Source organism: Drosophila busckii, chromosome 2R (genome assembly GCF_011750605.1).
Source record: "Drosophila busckii strain San Diego stock center, stock number 13000-0081.31 chromosome 2R, ASM1175060v1, whole genome shotgun sequence".
Classification (NCBI taxonomy): Eukaryota; Metazoa; Arthropoda; class Insecta; order Diptera; family Drosophilidae; genus Drosophila; species Drosophila busckii.
The window spans coordinates 15,773,868-15,792,922 of record NC_046605.1 but is presented as its reverse complement, the minus strand read 5'-3'; the positions used below and the strand labels follow the sequence as shown (position 1 = coordinate 15,792,922).

Here is a 19,055-nt window from a genome sequence, read left to right as displayed (position 1 = left end):
GAAAAAAGCATTTATTGAATTAGTGCAAGTTCATTTGCAATTTATAATTATTAATTAAGCTAAATAATTTTAAAATATGCATACATACATACATATATATATACTTACATATTTATAATCACAACGATTATTTTACCGTACTAAGCCAAATTTTATAATATATTTTAAACATACTTATAAATTGTATAAGCTTTAGCTTGTAAGTCTTAATCAAATTTATACTTTAGCATTTTAAGCTTCGATGCATGTTTACAAAACATTTAAATAAAAACACATAAATAAACTAACTAAAGATATTCATTTAGCAGCAAACGAAATAAATGCAAATATAAATAAATAAAATACTCACTGGGCTTTTCAAATTGCCTTGTTACTATTTTCAGCTTGGCAAATTTGTTAGGGGCAAAGCTATGCGCTTCACACTTGACTTGATTTGAAAAATGAGCGCCTATTGAATATGCGGATTGCGCAACAACAACAACAACAACAACAACAATGAGCATGAGAACTTGGCAATAAACCGTAAAGTTGCCTAAGCTTAAAGTTATACGAAACTTGACTTTGTCTGGCGTTGCAAAAAGTAAAAAAGTTCTGCGTGCGAAAAACTTTAGCAACCAAGCGAGCATTATTTGCATTTGAATCAACAACAACGACAGTCCCAAGCACACACACACACACACAATCACACAATGAGTTGGTCCTTTTTTACTTTTCTATTTTTGCTATTTCTTTTTCTTGGTATTTGTGGGCAGCTGGCAGCTTAGACTAGGTAGCAGTGTTTAACATTTCCTGGCACGTATAAAATTTGCGCCATGAATTTCAAATGCCTGGCGAACCTAAGCAGCAGCAACTTGATTGAACACACTTTGGGCCTAAGAACCGCCTGTCAAATGCTCTAGGAAAATTGCGTGCCCTTAAAAGTATGCTACATATTTATTTGCAAGCAGCTAACAGCTCCTTGTAAGCGTATTTCGGCTCAAAATCTGGTATCAACCTAATGCGCTTGGCTTAACAAGTATTTTAATTTCAGAGCCAGACGCTTAGAGTTATGAGCAATTAGCAAACAGCGCTTTACAAAATGCCTGCCTCTCTAAATTAAAGCCTTAAATGCAATGGCAATGGCTATGGGCAAACAACGGCACAAACAAAATGCTAAAATCCATACAATATTTATGGCCAGACTGTGCATTGACTATTTGTATTTCAATTTGCACTTGTGTTTGTCGTTTTTAGGCGCTGTCAAAATTGTAACTGCTCAAATATACATGATGCTGTCGCAACACATGGCGTATGCGCAATATTTGTTAGTTTGCGTCAGCTGCAGCAAGCAAATTGCCTAAGCTTAATACACAAAAACAAATTCATAGGCATATATCTATGCATATATATATTTTTTTTCTCATGCAGCCATTTCATATGGCATTCAATTTATTAATATTATATAGCTAAGAGAGGTAGAAATCGCCTAAATGGTTTTGGTAATTCGGGCGTAAAATGTGCATTACTCATACCACCCACCCACATGCCCAGCAGCCTGACCTATGGCACTTTGTTATAGCTTTTACCTGCGCATATATAAAACATAAATTACGTATACGGCGTTTACAACATTACGCATACGCCGCGTGCATAAATTTATGCAACTCAACTCGACTGCCAGCGGTAAATGTTTGCCAAATAAATTACGCGCTAAATTAAAGGCTTTTATATGCCACAATTCTAAGTGACTTGCCAAAAGCTCAACTCAACTCGTTGGCCCCAAAACGCAAGAAACAAAAACTGCTACAGATTGATGGCAGCAGCCAGGGCAACTTCAACTTGCAACACTGAGCGAGCAACAACAACAACAGCTCATTATATAGTCGAGCAAAACATATTTTCGCATTCATCAGCAGCCTGGCAGGCAGGCAGGCAAGCAAAAAAGTTTTGCAATGCTGCCTCTCACTTTCTGGCACATAATTGAGGCACATCGCAGACTCATTTGTTACCGCAACTTCACATAATCATATTGCTGTCAGTTGGTGGGGATTGGTGGTGCTCACCGAGCACATTTGATTGCTTGCTCCCGTTTTTATGTGTTCGCCCTGGCGCAATTAGTGCCGCCGTGGCAACAAAAACAAAACTTTTGAATTGTGTTTATAGGCCATGCCAAAAAAAAAAATTAAATAAAAATGTAAGCATAATAATTGAAAAAACTTGAAAATCTTGCACTAATTTAATTATCAAAGTCAGTCAAAAATTGAAAAAATATCTGCAACTTGTCTGCGTGCCACGCTGTAAAGCCAGCTTGAGCGTATAAATTTAATTAAATTAGTTGCCACACGCTTGCGTTTCAGCTGCAGCACGCAAAAGAAATTTTATTTCAATACGAACAACGCGTTGTTTGCAACCCCAGAATTGTGGTTAGTTTGACGTTGATGCCACTTTATGTTTATTAGCGGCTTATATCTGCCTGATGCGACACTTTTGCCGCAGCACAGTGGTCGAAATTATGAAAAGCCGAAATGAAACTGACTTTAAAGGCACTGTTGCTAAGACAAGTGTAATGAGTTTGGGTTAAAGTGGTCAATAAAACGCATGAGAATGAAAGCGAAATCTAATTAGCGTTAAATGAGGGTAAACTGTCAAACGAGCTTGACAGTTTGCACTGTGGCATGTCAACGTTGAGCGCGGTTCACAAACAAACAAATACACAGACTCACAGACAGGCAGATAGACAGAAAGACAGGCAGGTGAGCTGTGTCTTCAACTTAGGATTTAAGCGTCGGTTATTTTAGAACAAAACACTCGCAACTTAAGTGCAGACAACGGCGACATTGAAGCGAAACGCACCCCACTTGAGGTGCTTTGGTGGAGCGGTGTCGGGGGTGGAAATGAGTTGGGACAGTGCCATGCATTAAACCAAAAACAGCTGAGCCCTTTGTGTTGACTCATTAACGCACAGGCAGCGGCAGCGGCAGAGAGGACAAATGAAACATCAGCTAGCAGCTAGCTAGCGTCTGCATAAAGCTTCAAGTGAAATAAATACAAGCAAAGTTATAACAAGTCAGCAAAAGAGCGCGTTAGCATGAGCGACTATTGAATATGCTTTAAAAAAAAATACAAAATATAAAACTGAAAGAAATAAAAGTCAGCCGCTAAACAGTTTTCGATATGTTATCGTCTGATTGCACTTAACAGTAACAGCTTGCACACTAAAAATGCAAAACTTTAACAGAGCTCGCTGTTAGGAATACGATCGCTCTCTCAACTGCTTGCACTTCTGTTAACCGTCAATATGTTATCGCCGGATTGCTCTTTGTACATTTATTATGTAAACTTTAACAGAGCTCGCAGTTAGCAGACCGATCACTCTCTCAACTGTTGTTTGAAAACGCATATGCCCCGGTTTAAACATTTCTACTTCGCTAGGGCTATAAAAACCAAAAAACATTCACACATACATGCACACAATGTATATGAATGGAGCGTTCTATGCTACCCTTCTGAATGGCAGTCTGGCAGCTGGCAGGCGACATCATCGCTGCTGCTGTTGTTGTCCTCAACGCTCCACTCGACTTGGACTTGAATGTATGTGCTGCATCTCTTTCTATTTGCAGCTGCTCTCTCTGTCTTTCTGCGTTCTGCTTCAGTTCAACTTGGTGTAGTATAGTAACAATTTTCATTTTCAACGCCCCAAAAGCGACGAGCGCAAAAAACGCATAAAATTTTACGAGCCACGCCACGAGACTTGTGCCGAAGGACACCCAAGGCAAAAGTTTTAGCTTTCGTGTTGCTGGCTGGCTATAAAAAAAATCCTGACGGGTTTTATGTACCAAAGCGAGCTTCTCCCTAAACGTATGCAGTTGATTTTGGAGTTAGGAAAATACTCGCTTCAATGGAGTTAGCGCCGAGCTTTATTCGTGCATTTGCCTTGACTCTAGCAACAACCAAAAAAAAAAAAACAAAGGGTTGGGCTGCATTCATGTTTGTGTGTTGGGGTGGGTGTTGGCCCTTGGAGTTCAGCGATGTCATGGGAGTTGGGAGAATAACTGTGTTCAGGTGATGTTTACCATTTGGTTTTTATATCTGTGCGGGCGTTTATTGAGTCGCTGCTTAGCCTTGGCTTAGCGCAGCTCAACACAGATTGTGTAAGTTTTGCCGAAATATCTTTGGCTGGCAATAACGGTAAGTGTGGCAAAATGCCAGCCAGGCATTGTGAAATTAGCGGTAAATGAGGCTGCTTTGTGTTCCGCGACGCTTTCAAGCTCAATAGCCAGAACCGAACCATAGAACTGAGCCCATGAATATGATAATTTGGAGAACTCCCAGGCAGGTTGTTAGGCTAACTGTAAACTGTGAAATGAGCACGTGCTAAAGGTGGAATGCATACATAAGTAAGAGCAAAGTTGTTGAATTTTCGGTATATTTTATGCATTAACTGCGATTAGCTACGTCTGCAGGCATTTCAAGTCTAAGACATACGAAAATGGCTAAATACGTCACTTTAAGTAATGTTGAGGTTGTAAGACTGGAAAGATTTTACTTCACAATCAGCGCTCAGAGCTCAGATAAAGAAACATTGTTCAGGCATGTGTATGTCATCAAATATTTATTGAAAAATCTACTTGAAATAGGGATGTTTGTAAGTCTAATAACAATATTCAAAATGTAAAAAAAAAACATTATGAGCCAGCCCTTGTGCATAGCACAACTGAGATTACTTTGGTCTAGAAATGAGCAATTTATAAAATTACTTTGGTTTTAAAATAAACAACCGTTTCTGCTAAGTGAAATAACAAACATAAATATGCAAAAGTTTATTATGTTATGCCATTTGTAAGTCCATGGACTATGGAGAGTTCATTCAGCGCAGAGCGATCGAGTAAATACAAATGAAAAACAAGAGCAGCTTAAAGCGCAAAGTATCAGAGGCTGTGAGGCTGACAGGTCAGTCATCTCTTTTCGCTTTTAGTCAGTATTGTTATCTAAGTTTTAAAATGTTTTACAGTTTATTCTACTAAAAGCTCCCTCTACTTATGTGTGCCTTATTTATAATATTAATATTACAGCGATTGTTACTTACAGCTCGACACCACATTGGCTGAAGGGTAAACCTTTTAAGAGGAAACATGCGCTGCACTTTTACATAGTCTACAAGAATTTGAGCACACTTCGGTGGAAATAAACAGGAAAGTGAGTACAAAAGGTAGCACTATGTCAAGACGTGCACTTGTGTGGCATCAGTCAGTCCTTACCAGGACAAGGAGTGAAAGCAACAAGCTGACAGTGTTTGTGTTGTAGTTTTCAATGCCAATTGTGTGCCCAAAAAAATGCTCAAAGTGCAGGCAAGACTTAAAACTTCAACTGAAAAAGAGCCAATTCTCGAAAATATGCCCAAGAACTGTCAAGGTGTAATTAAGTTAACACCCGCAGCAAGCCGCCAACAAGCTGCTAGACAAGCCTTAAAAACTCAAGTAGTAAAAGTAAGAGGGAACTGCACAAAAACTTTTTCATGTTGGCCAACTGCAGCATACAAATTTATTTGCCAAAAAAGCAGTAGCTGAATAAAAGTTAAACTTTTGTTAAGCTCAAAACTATTTGGAAAACTTTTGTCATCCCGATTGGGCTGCTCAGTGAACTCAGCAGAATGTTGATAAATTAAGACGCCCACAGGCCACAAATCATTGAATTGAAGCCGCAATGCGGATGAGGCTCCACCACTCAGCGCTCAACTCCAAACTCCTCAAACTGAAATCGATTTTTATTTTAGGCGACATGTGCCACATGTGTGTACATAGATTTTTTTTTTATTCCTTTTGGCTCCTATCTGGCAGACGCTCCTCATTTTTTTAATTTGATTCTTACGACTGCGACGGCGTCTCTTGAATTTTAATAAAGTTGAGTCTCGTAATATAACTTGCTTGGCTTTTAGCCGTTGGCATCCTAAAGGGTTGTCAGAGCTTGCCGCCCGCTCAAACTTTGTCAAATGGCAGATAATGTCAAAAACTTTTGGCAACTTTTGCCGCAAAGGACAATCAAATTATTGGATTTATGCGTATGAATAATCAACATTGGAAATAATACAAAACTTCTTTTATTTCGTTCAACTTCTTTGTGATTTGGTTGAAAAACTACGGTGAAAAATATAATGTAATGTTAATAATTTAACTAATTTTTCAACTGCATATACTACACATTTCGTTAATGGCTTGTATTATTAAAAAATTCCTATGATATAATTAATTACCTTCTTTAAGCTAAATATAGCTATTCTTAACTTGCATCTCATAAAACTTCAACTATACTCCAAACTTTTCTAAGAGTACATACAAACTTAACTTTCTCTAATTGTTTTGTATTTGCATAGCGATTTACTTGCTGGAAGGCAAGCAAGTTTCAGTATAATTGAAAGCCAGAATGCAAGGCTGCCAAAATCCTTTTAAATATTTATGCAACGCCACAGACGCTACTCGAGCTGAAGTGCTAACCACAGCCAAGTTTTATGCCATTTGCAGGACTCGGCGCAGAAAACTGCAATTGAGATGGCAACTGTGGTTGCTTACCTTCCACCTTTCATGCCCCTCATCATGACCCCCACAGTTAGTTACAGAGTGCAGCATGTGTGCTGCTGCTGTTGCTGCTGTCTCGACTTGCCAAGTTGCATAATAAATAATTTTGTTTTCTTTTCACTGTGTGCTCCTTTTTTATGCGCGTCTTCAGCGCTTTTTCATGCATGGCATGTGCACAACATTCTTGGTTGCATTCATATTTTCACACCCTTTAGCGTTATTTCATGCATGAGCATGGGGGCGTGTGTGTGTGTCTGCAACTCAAGAGCATTGCAGCTGTAACCATTACCTAGGCGAGTTTTTAAGTGCAACGGGTCGTATGAGAAATAAACTATGCTGGCAATGTATCGAAACTTTACAGCTGATGTGCTGACGCTGTTAATTATAACATAACAGCTTTGAGCCTGTCGCGCAGCATAACAGAACTCACAAGCGGTCTGTTAATGTTAACATAACATTTTGAGCTTGTTAGTTCTCTTTATCTATCTCTCTCTCACACAAAATAGCTTTAAGTTTGCTATTTACAGGGTATTTGAGTAGCAGCTAGCTTGCTTTACAAACATTAGACTTGCATTTTTTCTGCTGCTTGCATTTTCTGCATCTTCTTAAAGCAATTTAAATTAACAGCATGGTTGCGTGTGCTGCGTATGTCTGTGTATCTGTATTTGTTTATGCCTGCATGTCCTGATGGGATGTGACAGCGACAGTATGGCATAACGGAGTTTGCAGCAACCTGCAATTGGAATGCAATTTGTTATGGAAGTTAAGTCTCCACTTGTCAGTTAAGTTTACGCTTGGCTGTTTGACTGTGCTCGCTGCGTTGTCACAGTGGCCCACCCACTTCTGCTGCGCCCCGTTGTCTGGGTAGTTCAAAATAATTAAAGTCTTTAAATATTTAAATTAATTTGCAGCGCTGCACAAAATGCACATTGTGTTGTTAATTGGCCCCAGACGCAGATTAATGCGTTGAACAACAGCGCGTATGCGCATTTTCGTAAGTACAACTTCAAATTAAATCATGCTACATAAAACTCTTTGCCTGCGCAGCAACCAAATTATAGTTTGCAGCAATTGTTGGCGCCCAACTTAACTCACGTTATGTAGCTCTTATTATGACTTATAGCATAAACTGAGTGTAATGGAGCCAGAAGCATAAAACCCTAAAATAATGCTACACATACGCGTATATGTAGTGGCAAACAAAGTCTTTGGCTAAGCAGACGATTTACATGCAACAAAATGTTGATTAGAAAATTAATTAAGGTTTTTACGATGCCCACGCCCCCTGCCTACGCTACAAACACCAAACAAAAGCCTTGCCAGGCTTTCATGCTTGGAAAAACTTTCGCTCAGCGAATTTACGACGTTTTTATGACTGCCTGCCATGCGAGGGCGGCTCGTAAAAAGTGCGTAAAACTTTTGCCATTGCGCCCACTGATAAACAAACAGCAAAAACCTCAGCGCCTGCTTTACTGCATTGGTGCGCTTATGCTGATGAGTTGGTCATAAACATTCAAGTGAATAAATAAATTGTACGCTCAATGTGCGAAGCCTTTGCCTTATTGTGGGTCGATTTCTAATCAGGCAAGACTGAAAATATTTAATAATTATAGCGCTGGCTGAGCAAACAAATTGTAAAGCGCTTTGCCCACCCAACTAGCACGCTCAATGTTTGAATGCAAGCATGAACAGAGTGGGATGTTTGGGCCTCTGGCCCTTGCACAATGGCAACTTGACGAAATCATTATTGTGCTGCGACATTTATTGATGCCATAAACTTGAGGATTTATGCGTATGCGGCAACAGCCCTTCCGTAAACACGCCCCTATGCAGCAATGCACATTGCACGCGACAAAAGCCACCCCAGGCAAGCCGCAGACGCTAGAGACATGGATACGCCGGGCACAGGTTACGGGGGAAGATAATCGAAAGCAAATACATAGCCTGACTGCTGGGTATGTGGGTATGTCAAATTTATTTTCTTTTATTTTTTTTTTGCAGCACAGTGGGACGCATTTGCTGCATATGTATGTGTGTACTTGCATGTTACAACGTGTTAATTTATTTAAATTGACTACGTGCAAAGTTGACTTGCTGGCGTCTTGTGTCATGCACTCCCCACATGACAGATACGTGTGGTATGTTGTTGTTGGGGCTACGGGTTTGCTTCAATGTTTGCACAAATTTCGCATTTTACTGCATCATTTTTGTCTTGAAATGCAAACCAATTTGCCAGCGCCACTGCCAATGTGCATAGCTGAGATTTGTAGGCAAGGCATATGCGACACTTGACAGTCGCTGCCAGCTAAGAAATTTCATGCGCTGCATAAGCAATCAATGTACACTTTACCGTCAAGTGTAGCGCAGTTGGCAACGCGCGCGCATAAAAACTCATTTGAAAGAGTGCCTCGACTCCGACTTCAACTCCAACTCCGTTGCCGACTGCCATGCGCCTGATGATGTGCAGCAAAGACAGTAGCGTGTAATGGCAGCGAGGTTAGGGCGGGGGGTGCTAAAGTGTTGACTGGCAATTTCAAGTGGGAGTGCAGGCTGTCTTGGCAACAACAACAACAACAACAAGAATTCGCGTGTCAACAATAAGCGCAATAACTTAAGCTGCAGTCAATGGTGCAGGAGCAGCAGCACAGGTGCCTGCCTGCCTACCTGCCTGCTTGCGCCTCCTGGCAAGCTAATTAACTGGCAAACACGGAGGCAGTTGGAGCAAGCAAACATGCTACATGCTTGTGCGCCAGCAGGCACTTTAAATTGAAATCTTTAATTTACAATTTTAGCTGCTGCTTTGGTTTAATTTTTATTCAGTTTAACAATATAATATATATATGTTGATATCTATGACTAACGTTGCTTATTGTATTTTGCAATTTGTGCTGCTGCACAGCTTTAACAATTGTCTTTCGTTTAAAAAAATTGAAATAAATAAATTATAGTTGAAATACATAATTGTTAACAATTTGAAATTAATTAGCTGTTAAACTATGAGCATGTAAGTAAATAAATATAATTTATAATGTATATAGCTTGTACATACGATCACACAACTTTTTTTTTATCTACAATATTCTGCAAGCGTAATTACAATTGAATTAAATATTTATGAATTTGAACTTAAAATCTAAATTAAACCAATACAATTTTGAGTAGCGCACATACATTCATATATAGCTGTTGTGACTAGAGTTTATAGTTGATAAATGTATTTTCTGCTTTGGGCGCGACTAAAAGCTGAACTTTAAGTCAATGGATTATTCTTCAAAAAACTGGCCACCAACAGCAATGCAAAGGAAGTGGTCAAAAACACGCTGCCAGGTATGGAGCGCCGTATGTGTAAAGTGGGATCGCGCTCACGTTGTGCAAACAGCTCCACATCTGCTTCATAGGTCTCATAGTTATTCCACTGCAAACACTTTTTAACCGCATAATCCCAGCGACGATACAGCAGCTCACGACCTGCAATTCAATTATTGAAATTTGATTTACTGACTTTTGGTGCGTTGCTAGTTGCTTACGGTTTTTAGTTGTTGTGGGCGAGAATACATCTGTGGGCGGTGCATACAAGCGCGTCGCTTCCTGCAAGCTTACCACGCGCATTGTAATGCCAGCAGCTATCATGGCTCCCAGTCCTGCGGGTGATGTTGTCTGCGGTCGTTCCAGCATCCAGCCAATTATATCCGCAATAAACTGCACCAAATGACTGTTCTCCGCATATTCGCCACCGAAGGTAAGCACTGGCTGTAAGCTAGCCGGATCCCAATTGGGTGTGTCGTGCTTGAACGCCTCCAGTACTTCGTATATTTGAAAGCCCGTTGCCTCGTAGGCGGCTTGTGTAATATTCTCCGCCGTAGTCTGACTAGAAAGCCCCAGCAGTATGCCACGCGCATCGTAGCGCCAATAGGGCGCATACATGCCATGAAAAGCCGGCACGAATGTTATTTCCGAACGCTTGGCTGCTAGTCCGCATTCCACATTGAGCATGCTTGAGGAACAAGATGAAGAGATCATGGAATTTTCGCCGATATACGTGTTCAGCGACTCAACCACATTATCGTTTGAATTGATTTCAGTATCGATGCGCAATCCCTTGCGTAGCCAATTTACGGTGGAACCAGCATTGGAAATGGCGCCTTCGAGCGTAAAATGCGTGGCAGTCTTTGGCCCCAGTTTGTGTGCTATGCCCGTGATCAGTCCATGTGTTGATTCAATCATTTGTTGAGCGGTATTCAGCAGCACAAAGCAGCTGTCATCAAGTGTGCACACATTCTGGCCTGCCTTAATACATAACTGGCCCAACAATGAAGATGGCTGCTCTCCTATAACACCAGCAATAGGTAATCCGGCCAAAGATCCGTCCATAATATAGCCATAGATTTCGGAATTGGAACGAATGCGGGGCAGTATATCCATAGGCAGTTTAAAGAATTTACAGAGCTTTGTATCCCACTTCTGTGTAGCCAAATTCATAAGCGATGTGTAGTGTGCATTTGTGACATCTGTGGAATGCACACCACCCTCAGCTCCACCAGTTAGATTCTATGCATTAAAAAGGGAAATAAATTAAACTGTGTTCTGTAACAAACTGTTAGCGTATTTACCCAGAGTAGCCAAGAATCTAGCGTGCCAAACAAACATTGATCCTGCTCTACGGCTTTGGACACTGCTGGCACATGCTCAAGCAGCCATTGAATCTTAAGCGCGCTAAAGCAACTGCTCAGTGGCAAGCCACTGCGATAGCGCACATAGTTTACGTTATGCCTGACATTATGGAGCAGTGTCTTAAGCAGACTGGTGCTGCGACAATCGGACCAGCCGATGGCATTGTGCAGAGCTTGACCCGTCTGTTTGTTCCAGAGCACTGTGGTGCCGCGCTGATTAACAATACCAACAGCAATGATGTCATTCGGATTGATTTCCAATATCACCAAGTTTTTATACGCAGTCTACAAATACAAGCGCAACATGCGGAGGGTTATGAGGATGATATAATAGTTTATTACGCACCTCAATGCATTCTTGCATAAGTTTCCATATCTCGGCGGGATCGTATTCTAGCCAGCCGGCATTATGCACAATCTGTCGCAGCTTCAGCTCATGATAGGCCAGCACTTCGGCATTTTCTGTTGAATAAATCTATGGAAATAGGTATTGAGTCAGAGTGCTTGTGTTTGTATGCTTGCATGTACGTGTGGGCGTGTATTGGTGAATTGAGCGTATTGCAATGTGCGTTCGTTTGTATACATTTGGCTTTTGGACTCTTACCAGAAAACGGCAGTGGGTGCTGCTTACATATGCAACGCCTATAAGTGCTCCAAATCTACCATAGCGGCCGTTGTTCATATTTTGTTAAAAAAAAATTTTATTTGCAATCAAGCACACGTGCCGTTTTGCTTCAAGCGCGACACAGACGCGCGCGTAATTGCGTTGCTAACAAGCCGCTGAATTTTTGTTTTTGGCCGCTGACCCTGCATATGCTTTCACTACACTGTCCACTACGCTGTTCTCCAGCCGCCGAAAGTAAATTCGTTTGTGTGCACAATTAAATTTGATGCATAGTTTAAAAAAATCTGAGTTATTTAAACTACTCATTGATTGTTATTTAAGCAGCGGTATTCAAACTAGTGTTGGCCTGGTTCATAAAGAGCTGTGTAATCAAGGGAACCAGTTCATAATCGATCATATGTTCAGTAAGTCTTTTATTAAAAGGCTGAATTATAAACTCTATTTCGCTGTAAGACTGCCAATTGCCTAGTTAAATTTTTAGAAAGTTCATATGCAACGCAAAAAGGTATAAATATATGGCTTTTAAGCCAAATATAAATAAAATGATATGTTAACCAGCACTTACAGCCGCAGCAGTTGGCAGCTCCGCAACTAGCCGCAGTAGGTTGGCAGTCCTGCAACCAGTGAGCGTGCGCAGAGATTTGAATAGAAATAACATAGAGAGGCACAGAAGACATCTCAAACGCAACGGGACTTTAAGCATTGAAGAATTAAAATAAAACAAATCATTGATATCGCTGAGAAAACTATGTATAATTGAAGTAACTGGAAGAACTCATGCACAACTAATTGGCAACAAATAAAACATTGCGACTTGCAAAATATTGGATTCTTCTTTAAAAGGACAGCTGAAGGGCCACAACATAAGAGATAATAAGAAAAGGAAAATGCAACGCTACTATGCGGAAAGAGAGACAACAGGACCAGAGTTTGGTAAGCTTGCACCGTTTTTTACAGGACAATACACAATTGAAAAAGGTGCAGAATCAACCCCCAACAACAACAGGATAACAACATAGCAGTCTTCCCCTATAAGAGAGAAGACTAAGGGTTGCTGCTCTATTGTAGTAGTTGCTGTTGTAGTTCTTGTTGTGGTTGGCTGCTGCTGTGAAGAACGTAGAAAGCTAAACATATTGCGACGCGGAATTTTTAACGATTTTTCCCAAAATTTGACAGACGATCGACTAATAAAATTGGTGCGAGCTAATCCTGCAATCTATGATGTCAGTCATCCACACTATAGACGCAATCCAGTGCGTGTGGGCATATGGGATCGCATTGCCAATGAGCTTGGTGCTTCATGTAAGTTAGCCGTTAATTATTTTGTGAAAATCTCAAATTAAAATATATAAATTTGTGCAGCCCGCTTTTTACAAACAAAATGGAAAAACATACGCTACAATTATCTGCAGGAGATCAAAGCACTGGAGACGGGGACGACAAATCCAAACGTGCGCAAACGTCGCTTTACCGAAGATTTGTCCTTTCTACAAAACACTGCACAGACCTATAATGTTAAGAAGGCGCAAAGCTATGTGGAAATAAGTCATACAACCAACGGCGGTGCCAGCAGCGACAATGATAGTAACAGTTTTCTTTATCCTGATCCGGAACACTTGCGGGTCGACTCAGCGAAAAATTTTGATATTATAGAACTGGATGATAATAGCGAAGATGGTGAAATGTCTGCAACGCATATGGATGGTGATAATGATATTGTGCCTGAACTGATGCTGATGCAGCAGCACTCATCAGATTTAACCAACGGCAACGGTAGCAACAATAGCCACAACAATACGCAAATGAGTTCGCCGTCCTCCTCTCCACTGCTGACGCCTATGGTTGTTATGGGCAACGGCGATGAGCCACAATCAGATGTCAAATCCTCAAAGCAATCGCATCATCGTTATAGCCACCAGTCGCTATATTATGAGCCAGAAAATAAAACATCTCTTTCTAATGGTGAAGTTACAATCGAGCCAATTTACAAGCCAACTGCTACGCGACGCACTGCACCCGCTGGTGATTTGGCAAATGCGTCTAAGCGCAAACATACAAATGCGCCGCCCGCACCTGCGTCCTTTAATGACCCCATTGAGTTATACTGTCTATCGCTGGTGGACACGCTACGTAGCATGCCCAGATCAGAGCGCGAGCGTGTCAAATTTGAATTTGCCAGCATTTTAAAGGATGCAAAGTATAAGGATGAGGCTTAAGCTTATGGGATCTCTATTTTGACATATACAAGCGCATACGTACAATTTTTATGTCACTTTAATTATAAATATTTAATATTATTAAAAGAATTTCTGCATTTTTTCTAAGACGCTACTTAGACTAAGCTATACGTTAATATTTTTATTGTATTTAATTCTTTTACACGATTATCTATTCAGTAAAAAACCTAATTAAAATCAAGTTTGTTTTGAAAAATAAAACAAAGCAAATAAAACACAATTTGTTTTTAATGCAGCTCAAACGCTTTCAAATTCAATCTTTTATTAAATATTGTAATTAGCTACTGTATATAGTACATAATTCAAACACTTTAGTTAATATAGTTAATTTTATTATACCTTCCTATCAGCATTAGCCTTAGCTTATATTTATTTTTGTTATATTCATTATTTTTTTGTAGTTTTTTTTTTTTTTTGCGTTAAAACTATATAAACTGGTACTCTTTATCTGTAAATTGTCAAAATCGTTTTCTATATATTTTATATATAGTGCATAAGGCATACCGTTTGGAGTAAAAATAATAAATATGTTTGGTTCTTTTTGTTTCATTTATATATAACAACAAACTAAAAACTAATAAAAACCCAACATTATAATAAAATTAATGTGTATTTATATATATAGATAAATGAAATATTTAGGCGACATATTTTCGTCAGTCTCTAAACTAAGAACTAGAACCGTTAATAAATGGGTAAATTTCTACCCTATGTGAAATCAACAATTTGTTCGTCTGAGCTGCACTGCTAAACGTATTAAGACTATGCAAATAGATGATCTTAGGATCTTAAGGTTTACGGGTCATGTCGCGGTGTATTTAGAACTGAGCTTTGAGTCTGCAGCTGACGACCCGTGGTGCTGTCCTTGTTATTATCCGTATCTGTGTCCAATATATCCGACAGATCATACATATTGGGTTGATAACTAATCAACTCGGAGCCGCTGTTTGCTGTAGAGTAAAAACTATAAGTTAATATTTATCAAAATGAGGACCATTAACTTTTCTTACCTTTCTTATCGCCAGCCATATCATTCAGAAACGATAAACCATAATTGTCCAGTACATCTGAATCGTTAAAGAGCTGCAATAAACATAATAGAGTAAACAAGAGTTAGTTATTCTTTCTAGTGAATTGTTGGCACATTAAATGAGTGCTGCTTGTTGTTTCGCTGACCTTTAGTAGCAGCTCCTCATCGGTCAGCTGCAACAGAGGCTTCTTGCTGGCAACAGCAGATTGCAGCGCAGCCTGTAGAATTTAATTCAATTTAATGCAGTTCAAGTTGTTAATTAGTTGTAAGAACGGACAAACGGACAGCTTTCTTGTACAGTTGTTAGTTTGATTAGTTTATAGTCAAAGATACTTACACCCAATAACATGTTTTGATCAATAGAGACGCCTTCTCCGCGCAGTAGGTCCTTTAGAGATTCCAGCTCATCTTGCATATTATCCAAATGACCGGTGACTTCATCACTGCAACCACAACAAGATAAAGGCATATTGTTATTATGGGCTTTCGGATCGCAACGGCACTGGCGTTGCTCAGCTACTGAAAGTTCACTCAACCGTGCATCATCTCCGCAATATTTGGTTACAGCCATTGGTTGTTGTTGTTGCTGCTGCTGCTGTTGTTGTTGTTGCTGTGGTTGTGTCTGCTGTGTTTGTTGTTGTGACTCATCACAGTCCTTGACTGTTGTAGCAGCCTTGGAAGTTGAAGCCAAATTAGCATCAACCAACAGCGAATTGTTTTCATTGCCCAGCATAGGCATATTAGCAAATTTTCCATTGTTCACCGTAGTAAGTCCAAACTGCTGCTGCTGATCCAACTTGGCTGCCTGCTCATCCAAGCCACTGCTAGACAATATTGAATCATCCTGTAAGAATATCAAAATGAAGATATCTTAGTAAATTTTCGATTATTAATTCATTTGAAACTTACCTGAAATATATTTGTGGGCATATCGTTGCTTATAAAGTTGACATTATAAAGATCCGCATTGCCAGCAACTTCGGTTTGATCCAATAGATCGGGTATATGCTCCGATTCTGTTTTTACTAACAAGGGCTGCGGCATTGCATTTGCATTGCCAAGCTGCTGTTGCTTAGATTGAGCACGCGTTGTTCTCAAAGACTTAGGTGAGACATCCACATCGAATTGAAGAGGTTGACTTATCTCAGCAGCGCGACGACGCTGTTTGTTCTTCTCTTTGAGCAGCTGACGATTGCGTGCCTCCTGTTCACGCACCATGGGTGTGGTAAGAACGTTGTGCTGCTCATCGCCGCTATAGGGACTTTGAGGACTGGGTTGCATATGCTGTGCTTCGGGCGCGTTAGATTCCGGCGCCTCGGTCACTGTATAAAGAACTTGTTGGCCAGCCGGTGAGCGTGGTACGCTATTGTTGGCGCCCTCAGCGGCATTGAGCAATTGAGTGGCAATAAATTCATCAGCGCTTTGATTCGAATAATCATAGTTTTGTGAGCTACTGATGCTCATGTTAGAGCGTGGACGTTCCATGGCCACTGGAGAGGCGCTTTCGGCGTCATAGTGCTTGGCATAGGGACTGGGTGTACTGGGATGCATAACCTCCTCAAGCAGCTCCTCGCTTAGCTCATGTATAACTGGGCCGCTCTCACTTTCCGACTCGCTGGCATTGCGCTGACGCTGACGCGCATTCTCCGGCGTATCATTAATCATCAGCTGCATGTGCCGCTTTACGCCGGACATATTACGCGATGGCTGCACTATAGTTATGAGGAACTGTATAAGCTTGTTGACAATCTGTTGCTGCTTGGCGTGTTTCTGACGTAGCGAGGCTATCTCACGCCACAATGCCTCATTCTCTTGTTTCATCACAGAGAAACGTGAATCCAAGGTGTCCTGACGTCCACGCATTGCTTTAACATCGCTTAGCACTTTGGAAACTGTCTCCTGCTTTAGCACGCTCTTGTCATCCACGCTTTTTGTGTTTGATATCTTGCGTTTTATATGATCAAGTAGATAAGGATAATTGCGTTTGAAGCAAGGATGAGAAAATTCAATTTCGTCGCGGTCGAAGCGTAAGCCACCATTTTCAATCGATGTTATCTTATGAAAACCATCTGGAATTCAAACATTTTTTAATTAAATGATTGATATAAATCTATGATTTAATTAAATTACTTACACATATTCAACTGCCGTATAAAGCTGGCCATGTTGTTGTGTTTGTAGTTCAGCGGCAACAGCTCACGAGCGAATTGTGCCTGGTTTTGAATAATAAAACTGCGTCCATCCTGCAATAAATGAATATAAATTACATTTAATATTGCATATTATTTACTTCTGGCAATTGACAATCAAAACATAGCTAAAACTAAAAGCCTTTTTTTATCTAAACTATTTACTCTAATCTGTCAGCGTTAATCAACTAATATTATTTAAATATATTTCTGGGCCAACAAATTGGCTGATAAGCGTGGATAGCATAATTATCTAATTAAAAAAAACCACAAAGAAGGAAGCAATTGTGTGAAATGTTGTAAGTGGCAACACCAAAATAAAATAAAACAAATTTTGGGCTTATCTGTGTATGGACAAACACAACACAGGGCTGCGCAATCAAAAATAACATACAATTGAATTCAAAGAGCGACAGACAGACAAAGACATAGATGGACGGATTGACAGACAGCAAGTGGAAAATTTTACAGATGCATTGAATGTTGGGCACACACATACAAACACGTTCACACGCACGCACTCACTCACACATACACACACTATGCAAATCAAACGCACTGCATACGTGCGTCTTGGCACAACAACAACAAGACAAAAATAAAGCGCAGACAATGATGACGTAGTAGAAAGTCAATGAGAGTAAAAGCTACGTATGTATGTGTGCATATATGTATGTAAGTACATGTTGTTATTGTTGCTATGTCAAAAGGTAAAAAGCTGATATGTGTAAATAAACAATATGGCTGCCACTTACTTTGCTCCAACAAATCAAATTATTGGTATCCGGATCATCAACGAGACGCCAGAGTTTTGCCAAAAAGGCTGGCACTCCGCTGCCACCGACTGTTTCATTGCCAGCTGTATGCATGTTGCGACGCCTACGCTGCTCTAGTTGGTCCTGCTCCTCCGTGTCCTCCTCTTCCTCAGTTGACTCGTGCTTTAGCTGCACGGCTTTTGCACTTGCACGCGACTTGGACATATAAGGCAACGTTGAGATTGACTGCATAAAAATAAAAATGCAGAAGGCGCAATTAAAGAAAAAGCTCGTCTCAATGACTTTTCACAAAAGTTAAGTCCAGTCACCACACACACATGCAAACGTATATATGTATGCATGTATAGGTATAGGTACCTACCGCAACACTGTAGGTCTGTTTTCTTGCTATTAAAACGTTATAAATTCACAAAAATAATTGGTTTGGCTTGTTTTGCACGTTGCAAGTAACAAATGTTTGTTTTTTCACTTTTCTCTCACTTTATTTTATGTTTTATTGCACGATTTATTCACAGCGTAATTTTCCCGTCTTCGTTGCTTGACACAATATGGCAAAAGCTATCGAAATGAAACCCGCAGCTATTTATATAGTTTTGTAAAGTTATCGAGCAATCGCTGGCAAATTCCACTAACAGACATGAGAGACAATTTTAATTAATTTGACAAAACATAATATTAAAAATGTATTATTATCGTAAACTACTAGGTACAGCTAAACTATATAAATATTGTATATTATTCGCTTTATTTTTTAAATTAACAACACAAAACTTAGTTCCATGTACTTATCGATATTCGTTTATTGAATATGAATCACAACAGATCAGGTAAATACTGTTTGTTACTAAGACACGCACCGGTATATTTATAATAAGCTTTGGGGCTATAAGCCACATATAGAAAATTAATACGCAATGAAAAATATGTACATATGCTTGTTTGTTTTGCTTTGCAGTTACTGTCATACTGACTATATT

At 39.9% G+C, this 19,055-nt stretch overlaps 3 protein-coding genes across 4 annotated transcripts; 1 reads left to right on the top strand and 2 right to left on the bottom strand.

Annotated features, from left to right (window-relative positions):
- Positions 1-9,583: 9,583 nt before the first annotated feature.
- Positions 9,584-12,167, bottom strand: LOC108595089 (glycerol kinase). The gene is made up of 5 exons (XM_017980241.2): positions 11,826-12,167; positions 11,568-11,696; positions 11,162-11,506; positions 10,079-11,099; positions 9,584-10,019 (listed from the first exon to the last, which is right to left on the bottom strand). Exons 1-5 carry the CDS (start codon positions 11,901-11,903, stop codon positions 9,802-9,804), a joined length of 1,791 nt encoding a protein of 596 aa, XP_017835730.1. The 5' UTR covers positions 11,904-12,167; the 3' UTR covers positions 9,584-9,801.
- A 99-nt stretch (positions 12,168-12,266) lies between these two features.
- Positions 12,267-14,099, top strand: LOC108595685. Its single transcript, XM_017980966.1, has 4 exons — positions 12,267-12,351; positions 12,414-12,779; positions 13,023-13,148; positions 13,209-14,099. The coding sequence occupies exons 2-4, from the start codon at positions 12,734-12,736 to the stop codon at positions 14,060-14,062; spliced, it is 1,026 nt and encodes a 341-aa protein (XP_017836455.1). The 5' UTR covers positions 12,267-12,351; positions 12,414-12,733; the 3' UTR covers positions 14,063-14,099.
- Positions 14,100-14,695: 596 nt separating this feature from the next.
- On the bottom strand, positions 14,696-18,641 carry LOC108596287 (heat shock factor protein). 2 transcript variants are annotated; one of them, XM_017981874.2, is made up of 9 exons: positions 18,440-18,640; positions 18,058-18,303; positions 17,248-17,356; positions 16,023-17,182; positions 15,650-15,957; positions 15,451-15,556; positions 15,260-15,331; positions 15,094-15,166; positions 14,696-15,033 (listed from the first exon to the last, which is right to left on the bottom strand). In XM_017981874.2, exons 2-9 carry the CDS (start codon positions 18,280-18,282, stop codon positions 14,879-14,881), a joined length of 2,208 nt encoding a protein of 735 aa, XP_017837363.1. In that variant the 5' UTR covers positions 18,283-18,303; positions 18,440-18,640; the 3' UTR covers positions 14,696-14,878. The 2 variants fall into 2 exon arrangements, with proteins under 2 accessions (XP_017837363.1, XP_033149071.1); XM_033293180.1 differs by lacking the exon at positions 15,260-15,331 and having other exon boundaries at positions 15,451-15,957; positions 18,440-18,641.
- Between the last annotated feature and the right edge of the window lie 414 nt (positions 18,642-19,055).

What these genes read in the sequence shown, in the direction of transcription:
- LOC108595089 (XM_017980241.2), bottom strand. Translation starts at nt 11,903, where the DNA reads ATGAACAACGGCCGCTATGGTAGATTTGGAGCACTTATAGGCGTTGCA. An exon ending in GCACCCACTGCCGTTTTCTG is followed by an intron (nt 11,697 to 11,825) that starts GTAAGAGTCCAA and finishes CTATTTCCATAG; the next exon opens with ATTTATTCAACAGAAAATGC. An exon ending in GCCCACAACAACTAAAAACC is followed by an intron (nt 10,020 to 10,078) that starts GTAAGCAACTAG and finishes ATTGAATTGCAG; the next exon opens with GTCGTGAGCTGCTGTATCGT.
- LOC108595685 (XM_017980966.1), top strand. Translation starts at nt 12,734, where the DNA reads ATGCAACGCTACTATGCGGAAAGAGAGACAACAGGACCAGAGTTTG. An exon ending in GACAACAGGACCAGAGTTTG is followed by an intron (nt 12,780 to 13,022) that starts GTAAGCTTGCAC and finishes AAAATTTGACAG; the next exon opens with ACGATCGACTAATAAAATTG. An exon ending in CAATGAGCTTGGTGCTTCAT is followed by an intron (nt 13,149 to 13,208) that starts GTAAGTTAGCCG and finishes AAATTTGTGCAG; the next exon opens with CCCGCTTTTTACAAACAAAA.
- LOC108596287 (XM_033293180.1), bottom strand. Translation starts at nt 18,282, where the DNA reads ATGTCCAAGTCGCGTGCAAGTGCAAAAGCCGTGCAGCTAAAGCACGAG. An exon ending in ATCAAAACATGTTATTGGGT is followed by an intron (nt 15,167 to 15,450) that starts GTAAGTATCTTT and finishes TGTTTATTGCAG; the next exon opens with CTCTTTAACGATTCAGATGT. An exon ending in TATGGCTGGCGATAAGAAAG is followed by an intron (nt 15,034 to 15,093) that starts GTAAGAAAAGTT and finishes TTTACTCTACAG; the next exon opens with CAAACAGCGGCTCCGAGTTG.